General features: G+C 40.0%; 2 protein-coding genes across 2 annotated transcripts; one reads left to right on the plus strand and one right to left on the minus strand.

Moving 5' to 3' along the window:
• Window positions 1-53: 53 nt before the first annotated feature.
• On the minus strand, window positions 54-2,510 carry LOC132258161 (myosin-2 essential light chain). The gene is made up of 3 exons (XM_059755303.1): window positions 2,399-2,510; window positions 2,298-2,325; window positions 54-699 (listed from the first exon to the last, which is right to left on the minus strand). Exons 1-3 carry the CDS (start codon window positions 2,504-2,506, stop codon window positions 287-289), a joined length of 549 nt encoding a protein of 182 aa, XP_059611286.1. The 5' UTR covers window positions 2,507-2,510; the 3' UTR covers window positions 54-286.
• A 93-nt stretch (window positions 2,511-2,603) lies between these two features.
• Window positions 2,604-9,088, plus strand: LOC132258158 (F-box/LRR-repeat protein 20). The gene is made up of 7 exons (XM_059755297.1): window positions 2,604-2,710; window positions 5,084-5,275; window positions 5,363-5,635; window positions 5,740-5,928; window positions 7,063-7,356; window positions 7,420-7,632; window positions 7,749-9,088. The coding sequence occupies exons 1-7, from the start codon at window positions 2,681-2,683 to the stop codon at window positions 7,854-7,856; spliced, it is 1,299 nt and encodes a 432-aa protein (XP_059611280.1). The 5' UTR covers window positions 2,604-2,680; the 3' UTR covers window positions 7,857-9,088.
• Window positions 9,089-9,456: the final 368 nt, after the last annotated feature.

The following is a 9,456-nucleotide window of genomic DNA, read 5'->3' on the forward strand; positions in this document are numbered from 1 at the left end:
TTTATTTAATAAACACACACATCATAATTGGGGTAGAAATTATATCCAATAAATTCACAATTTGATAATTTATTTTTGTTATAAGTAAAAGTTAATACTTGTCCTTTTATTTCAGTTTTATAATAATAATAATATTATGGAAAGTGAATGCCTGGGGACAAAATGGGGCAAGAGGGGATTGTTGTGTGTAAATTCAAATCATCAATTTTTGAAGGATGAATACAAGGAAGTATTCGCAAAATGCATCAAAATGCTACCCATATTGGTGCTGCTGCTTCTTCAACAACTAACCACTCATGACCATTCGCACGAACTCCTCGTAATTCACATTTCCCTGGGAGTCCTCCTGATTGCTGAGCAGCTGCTCCACCTCGTCATCAGTGAGCTTCTCGCCCAGCGTCGTGAGAAGGTGTCGCAACTCCGCCGTGGAAATCAGCCCAGAAGCGTCCTTATCGAAGTGCCTCAAGCCCTCAATGAAGTCATCGGCCGTGTCAGCGGAACGCGCCTTGGAGATTGCCTGATAAATCGGCAAGAACACCTCAAAGGAGATCCTCTCGTCCGGCTTCAACTGATGCGTGCACTTCTTCACATCGGACTCCGTGGGATTCTGTCCCAGAGCCCTCAGACATTCTCCCACCTGATTCAGCTGGATCTTTCCATCGCCGCGATTGTCAAAGAGATTGAAGGCTTCCAGGAATTCTGCCAAGAAGGGAAGAAACACAAAAACCACATTAATTAACACACACACGCAACAGATTAAAATCAACTCTTTGCGACACCTTCAACGGAAGAAAAGCTATTTTTGTTTGGCGGCTCGTACATGTACATCATCTTGAGTACAATTTCTTCTTACAACACTTTCTTATCAGACTGTGAAATCCTATCAGACAATTTTCTTTTTACACTCTTCGACACTCCCGCACGCGCACACCACGATCAATTGCGATATTCTGATGGATCTCTTTGGCTTCCCTTTCCACCACACTTTGTGAGAATCCCTCACTTTGCGCGCCTTCGAGGCAACCGAGCAAAAGTTGCCAGTCGCTCGAAGCGACAAAGCTGAAGGCGAAGAAGGCAATTGCAATGCATGATTCTCAATTAGGCCAGCCCAACAGCTGCGCAAATTGATGATCAAGCAAGAAATGAGTGCAATTTGGCAATATTATGTCGGCAAAAGGTGTGTTTTGTAGCTATTTTGATTGCGCCTCTCATCGCTGATTGCGATTATGATAGCTTGTGTATTTCAAGTGAGTGTTAATCACTCGTTAATTGATTAATTCATGAGTGCATTTGAGCCGGCGATTACGCATATCGCGTAGAAAAACGTCATAGATTGAGCTCTTCACGGATTTCTTTGAGAATTCAATTGTTCGCTCATCAAAGAGCGTGGCAACAGATTTTTTCACAGCAATATGAAATTGCGTATTTGCGTAAAATGCTCTTGAGGAAATTGCCTGTCAGAAGACACTCAAAATCTGTTATTTTCGGAGTGAAGAAGTGGCTCTTCTCGCTCTTCAACACTTCGCAGAATTTCACACATTTACAATATCACGCCCTGATAGCTTGACGAGATCAGCGAGACGTTCTTCCATTTATGGCAGCTGAATTTTCGATCGATCGCGAGCAAAATATGGTGAACGAGGGCCTCACTTTGAGGTTGGCCGCCAATTGTACAATCACGATGACTATCAAAGTGTGTCAACCCAATCGTGAACGCACTCCAGAGCGTCTCCCGATCGCCCCAGTGGATCCTCCTGGGGCGCTTCAAGACATATGGGACGGCGATTGGCAAATGGTGTCAGCGCAATTCGCTGGACGCGACGACACGCACTGCAGTGCCTGACCTTATAAGGAATGTGGGACTCCAATTGGTGTGTGATCGGCTTTGACAAGTGCGGAGAAACTTGATTTGCGCTCGCTTCTCCTTGCATCTGATTCTCGGATCAACTTTCGCGTCTCCCCCCAAAAATTTCCAATAATTGCCAGGCCTCATCGCCAGTTGCAGTGATGAATTGGCTGGGCAGTGACGAGAGTCTCGTCCGGGTGAGTCATTGTGGTGTGTCAACGCGCTGAGAGAGCCGCGGATTGAGCAGCCACATCTCCGGCCAAAGGTTATTTCCACACACACACACTGACTTATCTACGGGGAGGGCATGTGGGGGCTTTATCGACTTGTGCACCCCCCGAGCGTGTGGGAAAATACGCATTTTCTTCGCGTGATAATTCACACTAACGGACTCCGTTTGGTGATGTCATCCATGAGAGAACCGCGAAGGAATTCCACCCAATTCACTCACCTGCCAACTGATCTTCCGTGTAGTTTGCCTGGAAAGAGACAAAGAAACACACAGCGATGAGTTTGACAATGCAATTGGGGGTGTTTTGGGGGTGAAATTACCATTTCTCCGGAGATTATTGTCCGACGTTGGTGATTTTCTCTTTTGTTTTCGCACGGGCGGAATGCTTTTTGGGGGCGCTGACAAGCCAACAATGGCGGAAATGTCATGCGAGAGAGGCGGAAATATCTTCACTGACGACAGCGCCCGGCGAGAAAGTGAACCTCCCATATGGCAGAGTGAGCGCAGTTTTGTGTTGTTGAGAAATTTTACTCTTTTTCGTGATCAATTGCAACATCCCAAATTACGTGTGGTGCGCGAAAGTGATTGCAAGAGGGCTGAAGATGAGCTACGCCAGTCGACATAGATATGAGGTTAGTGGTTTGGGGTGCAAATGCCACTGATAAATGGGGCTTTTTTCGCAAAACTCTGGGGGCTTTGTGTCCGCGACGATCGTTGTGTCTCACTCAGATGCACTCTGTTGCCGCTGGTGCTGTCTCTGTTGCACTCACAGTGTGTATATGATGGGAGACGAGACCAAATCGAAGACAGCTGATTCGGGGGGTGTTTATCAAACGACAACAAAGAAATTACTGAAGAACGCAATTCTCTTGGAGAAATCACACAAAACCCCGACAAAATGCCACACGAGGCGCTCCGTGGTGGCAATTGTGGGGGTCCAGAAAGTCTGAATTCTCGGGATTCTGTGGGCTTCTTCTTGCACTTCACCCACCAAAATTGCTGCGTCGTCCAGACAGAAAAATTGCCACTCTCTCGGCGGTGGGAATGCATGAAAATTTTACATGGCGATGGTGGAGGGACGACAGAAAAAGAAGACTTTTCAACCCATCCAGACGGGCAATAAGAGCATGAGAAAAGCTGTGCAGACTCCTGCAGTCGAGACGAGAGCCGGAGGAGTTGGAGAGAGAGCGAGTGTGGGTGGGATGAAAATGAATCAATGCGTTGGTATCCCTTTGTCTCGAGCATCTCATTTTGTGTCTTCCAACACTCTTGGCAATTGCGAGGACACTCATTCTGTTGTCTTGTGCAAGAGAAATTACCATTTTAATCACTCAATTAAGGAGTGAAGGAAGAAGAATAGCAATTAGCACCATTCTTCTTCCTTTTCAGACACTGTGTGTCGTCCGAATTCCGCACTTTTTGGGACGCATTTCTTCCCAGGCTCAAAGCCAGAGCAATTCGGTGGAAATGACCCGGGAAGTCCTGAATTCGAGGCTGTCACATGAAATTTTCATTGAAATTTCTACCCCAAATCTAATCTCTTGGAAATCATATTTAATTTCTTTCGAAGAGTGAAAGAGAGGGAAAATTGTGAACAATTTTCTCGTCTTTTCTCGTTTTTGGGATTTGCGTGTGTGTGTTGGGGGATTTTAGGGGTATTTTTTGGGTGATATTGACCCAAATGGAATTTCCACACGGAGGGTTGGGGCACGTGAAATGACGTCGTTTTCAATTACAACACCGAGGAGTGTCCTAAACGCGATTCACAGCCTAAAATCTGGGTTTTTTTCTGTCCGTTTTTTTGTCATGACAAAAATGGAAGGGAAAAAACAGACACTCTGCGATTTCCAAAGTGTATTGCATGATTCAAAGGAATCTGTAATTTGCTACTCAAAGATTTATATTTACAGTTTTTGAGTGAGTCAATTTTCTTCCAAGAATCATTAATATTTGGGCTTTTCTTTTCCCTCTGGTTGGTGTGTGTGTTGTTAATCCAAACATTTTCGGTGATGATTATTTTGCTTTCCTGGCAAAAGGAAAACAACAAGAGATTGCGGCCTTTCACATTGAATCACCTTACAATTAATCATATAAAATTAGGGTTGTTAAATTAATAACATCTCTCACTCTCTTTGTTGCCGTGTTATTGTATACCGAGATTCTCAAAATTCATATTATTAAATTGCGCTGGAAATTCTCCTGAATGCATCAGTGGCAAATATAGTGGTAGTTAAAAATGGGTGGAAAATAGCAAGTGTTGAAAAGTAATTCCATTAAATACTCCATCTCTCTCTCTCTCTCTCACTTTCAACAGCCAAACAATTATCCCTGAAGTTCAATTAAAAGTTTTCCAGTGGAAATTTGTGTGAACAATGATATTCCTCTGCTTGTGCATAGAACTTTTCCATGTTTTTGCATAATCTCGGCCAAAGACGTGGAATTACCTTTTTCCATTTCATAGCATTACTTGGAATTAATGCCGGTGTTGAAGGAGTGGATGAAAAAATAAGAAGTTGAGATACGTCGTTGATTGTTGATTTTTCTCCAGTGTTTCTTCGAGGGAAAAATTACACAAATGCTAAGAGAGAAAGAGAGAAAGAGTTTCTTCTGGATTTTCAGTGCAAAACATCTCAAATAGAGTCTTATAAGAGGAAGAAGAAGAAGAGATTGAATAAGAAATATGGTTTTACAAATAGTTTTTCTTTAGATATGCAAATTGTGATGCGTAACTTTCGAGACTTCACGAATGAACACATTTTGATTATACACAGAGAAAGAGAGAAAGAAAGACGATGAAACCTTTTCCCTTTTGGGTTGTATTTGATGAAATTCATGGCTTTTCCAGAAAAGTAACTCTCGTAAATCAAAGTGCAAATTGCCAATTCAGGAGGTTTTTACCTCTTTTCTCAATGTCTCAGACTTCTTCTTCACTCTTTCACAATATTGTTTCTTTATTTGTTATCACTTTTTCTGTACAATTGGGTGATTTTGTTGTTTTCTTGCAGAACTACTTCTTGGATCCCGAAGATGAAATATCAAAGAAGCTGCCCAAAGAGATTCTCTTTCGAATATTCTCCTATTTGGACGTCGTGTCGCTGTGTCGATGTGCTCAGGTGAGCAAATACTGGAATTTACTCGCTCTGGATGGTTCTAATTGGCAAAAGATTGATCTGTTTGACTTTCAACGAGATATTGAGGTGAGTGTAATTTGGGCAATTGCTGCTGCTGCTCTTCTTGATGTGGGGAGAAAATATTGACATTATGAATTCATATGTAATTTCCAGGGCCCAGTGATTGAAAATATTTCCCAAAGATGTGGCGGTTTTCTCAAGTTGCTCTCACTGAAAGGATGTCAATCGGTTGGTGATCAATCAATCCGCACTCTGGCTCAGCACTGCCACAATATAGAGTATTTGGATTTGTCTGACTGCAAGAAAATCACAGATTTGGCGATACAGTCGCTAAGCAAACATTGTCCAAAATTGTCCATAGTATATTTAGAATCATGCGTCAATATTTCCGATTGCAGTCTTAAGGCAATATCAGATGGTTGCGCGGTATGTCTTTCCAATTATTCCACCCACCGCCCATGTCAGTCACAAATTCTAATTGGCCGCAACTCTCTTCTTCTTCTTTCTCTCTTTCGCCGTTCGCAATATAGAGCCTGACGGAAATAAATATATCTTGGTGTGACTTGGTGACGGAGAACGGGGTGGAGGCCCTGGCGCGTGGATGCCACAAAATCAAGAAATTCAGCAGTAAAGGTTGTAAGCAAGTTAACGATCGTGCAGTTATTTGTCTAGCTACTTACTGCCCCAACATTGAGGTCTTAAATCTACACAGCTGTGATGTGAGTGCATTTGAATTATTCAAAATCTTATCAATATTTTATGCGCCACACATTCTTCTTTCTGTTCCTCCAATCGTAAAGAATTGCATTGTCAAGACGCGCGCTGCAGTCGCGCAGTGACAAATTTTTACACTTGAAGCGCCGCTCTTTTGGACAATAAAATGGATTTTATTGTCTTTGCGAGCTTGATATATTAAATTCGGCACTGCAGAATATATTGCAAAAGTATCTATAAAATATCGATGGGTGAATCGAAGAGCAAGAAATTTTATTTATCCACAGAGGAAGAATGTAAAAAATTAATGCTTTGCTGTGTTAAATATGAAAAGTCGATTATTTATCGTTTACGACGTACATTTTTGCTAATAAAACCGCCTATTTGATAAACAAATTAATGTTAAATTTACAGGATTTTCCTAAAATGTTCTTAGACTTTGAATCAATATAATATTTGACATATTTTTAAATTTTTTCACTCAAAAACTGTAGAGAAAAGTTCATGTAGAGTATAAAAAGTTGATTTTTTAAAACTTGTAAAGTAATATTTTCAGTTTTTCTATTAACTTTGTCATATTTTAGTCAAAATTTGCAATATTAGCACTTTAATGATGGATTTGAAGGTGTTTTGAGGTAAATTTGGGAAATTTCACAGCGATATTAATGCTAAATTTTCAACTCGCTTTGCTGAAAGTTTCATAGGTTTCGATTCACCCGTCGAATAAAGCAACAATTATGCAATGAATCAATTAATTGTAGACAAAAAAAACGATTTACGCGTGTCTGAAATATTTAAACTGGTATCAAAATGTGTGGTATTGAGTGTAAAATATTTTTATAACGTTTAATTTTTTTTGACTTGGGTATATTTTTGATAGAATATTGTGGTATTTTTGTGTCACACACAATATGCAAAAATGTAGTATTTTGATGAATTTTGTGCCTATAATTAAAACGTGTGGACACGATCATGTCGCACAAGTGGGTTTTATTTATAAACTTGATTTTATGTGTGAAATAATTAAGTCAAATTTAGAGGGAGAGAGAGACACACGACTGTGTTTTCAAGTATAAAACAGCATTGATATATTTTTGCATTCTTTATTAAAATATTTCTTTCTTTCACTCTTCTCTCAGTCTGTAACAGACAATTCGATTCAGAAGATTTCGGAAAAATGTCTCAACTTGCGTCAACTCTGCGTGTCCAAGTGTGCCCAGTTGACAGATCAGACACTCATCGCCTTAGCCCAGCACAATCCACTGCTGAACACCCTGGAGGTGGCTGGATGTCATCAGTTTACGGATCTGGGTTTCCAGGCGTTGGGCAAGAACTGCAAATATCTCGAGCGAATGGATCTCGAGGAGTGCAATCAGATAACTGACTTGACGCTGGCTCACTTGGCCACAGGATGTCCGAGTCTTGAGAAATTGGTGAGAGATTCAAAGGAATGGGAAAAGGAAGAGCGAGATTCTCACTGTGTCCTTTCTTTGCAGACTCTGTCGCACTGCGAACTGATAACCGATGATGGGATAAGGCAATTGGCAGCTGGGAGTTGCGCTGCTGAGAGTCTCTCTGTGCTGGAACTGGACAATTGTCCACTCATCACCGATGCGACACTGGATCACTTGATCTCGTGTCACAATCTGCAGAGGATAGAGCTTTATGACTGCCAGTTGATAACGAGAAGTGCAATAGGGCGGTTGAAAGTACTACAATTGATATTGATTTTTGAATATTATCACAAATTTATGTGCAGATTGTGTGTGGTTTTTGCTGAAAATGACTCACGGTGGATTTTTTTCTTTCTTTCTTTGTTTCGTAGAATCATCTGCCCAACATTAAGGTGCACGCTTACTTCGCCCCAGTGACTCCGCCACCCACCACGGGGGGACCGCGACCGAGATACTGCCGCTGTTGCGAGATTCTCTGAGATCAGGCTGTCGGCCTGGCCAGGAAGATTCTGTGCAAGGGTAGAGACGACTGATATATTCATCTGTAGAGGGAATGTGGAAGCTGAACAGGGCAAGGGGGCTGTTATCCAAGTGTCGGAGACGAAAGAGAGGAGGATTTCACGTTGTGGGAGCACAATTCGGGATGGAGATAGACAGACAGACAGAGGGAGATTGAGGAGTCTTGGAGACGAAGCTGAATGAGATTGCAACTTTCTATTGAGCACGCCATTATCATCCATTTCTTTAACACATAGGATTTTACACATTGATAAGACCTTGTGCATTTTTAAGCAAGAAAGCAAATCGATGAATGATTGCTTCTAATAATTTTAGTGAAGGGAGGAAGGAAGAGTAAGATGGTGAGCTAAGGAGGAAGTCAAATGTATTTTGACGATGAGTAGTAACATTTTTTCTTCCGTTTTTTTTTTTCTATTAACCCAATATTTTCTTATGTAATTTTCGTTGTATTTTCGCTGTTCGGATAATAATGTGAAGTATAGAAGAGAAAGAAAAAAGTGTTAGCGAAAAGAATGTGAAGTAATTGTGTTTTGAAGATGTTTTGTAAAATTGAAAGAGAGAAGAAAATTGCATGAGGATGAAGAGAATTAATGTGAGTGAAGAACAAAATTTTCAGTTTATTTATTATCATTTCTTATATGAAATACTATTTTTTTTTTTACAAATTACAACTGTAACAATTTTTGTGATTTTACTTTTGACAAGAAATGTTGGTACTATCGAGTTAAGTTTACACGTGAAATTCTGATTTGTAGATGTGATAAGTTTAAAAATCTATAATAATAATGAAGAAAAAAAAATACAAGAAATATTCTTAGTATTACTTGATAAAAGGCAGATAAAATAAAGGAAAAAAACCTATACCTAAATATTTAAGGAGTCGTGCATAAAATTATTTAACTTTGTATGATGGCTAAAATCTCGCTGGCATGAGAGAGAAAAATTCCCATTTACTTTTAGAAGAGCATCAAAATAAAAAAGTTTGATAAAATTTGGCGCAAGTGAGAGGGGCTGGAAATGTAGTGAAAAGTGTCATTTCTCTACGGTGCTAGTTGTGTTGTCTGAAGGAGGAGAAAAAAGAAGATGATTTGCAAGAGGAGTGAAAAAGAATTTTGTCGCAGAAGAAAGTTAATTTTAAGTGCTTTTTTCATGAAGGAAAAGAAGAACATATATAAAATGAAGAGAGAGAAAATTAAAGGAGGAAAACATACATTTTATGCATTGAGTATCATTCTAATGATATTTAAAAAAAAAAAAACATACTTTTTCTTAGTATTATGAATATTTGATGTTTTTTAATACGTTTGTAAATTAAAAGTGACGAAAATTCGACGGCATTCAAGTATTCGCTGGTGAAAATGTCTCTTTTTTCACAATAACACCGCGTAAGATTTTTTACTCGGATTTTTCTTTCACTAAAAATGTCGCTTTTGTACTTTGGTTGCTAAATTTGCAGTGTCTTCAATTGCTGAATGCGATTTTTCACAGTGCAATTTTTCATCTCCCTCCTTGTTTCCCATTGAATCTAGTGTGCCAGAGCGAGACAAATATAAGTGCTCT

Source organism: Phlebotomus argentipes, unplaced genomic scaffold (genome assembly GCF_947086385.1).
Source record: "Phlebotomus argentipes unplaced genomic scaffold, Phlebotomus argentipes genome assembly scaffold_4, whole genome shotgun sequence".
NCBI classification, from domain to species: Eukaryota; Metazoa; Arthropoda; class Insecta; order Diptera; family Psychodidae; genus Phlebotomus; species Phlebotomus argentipes.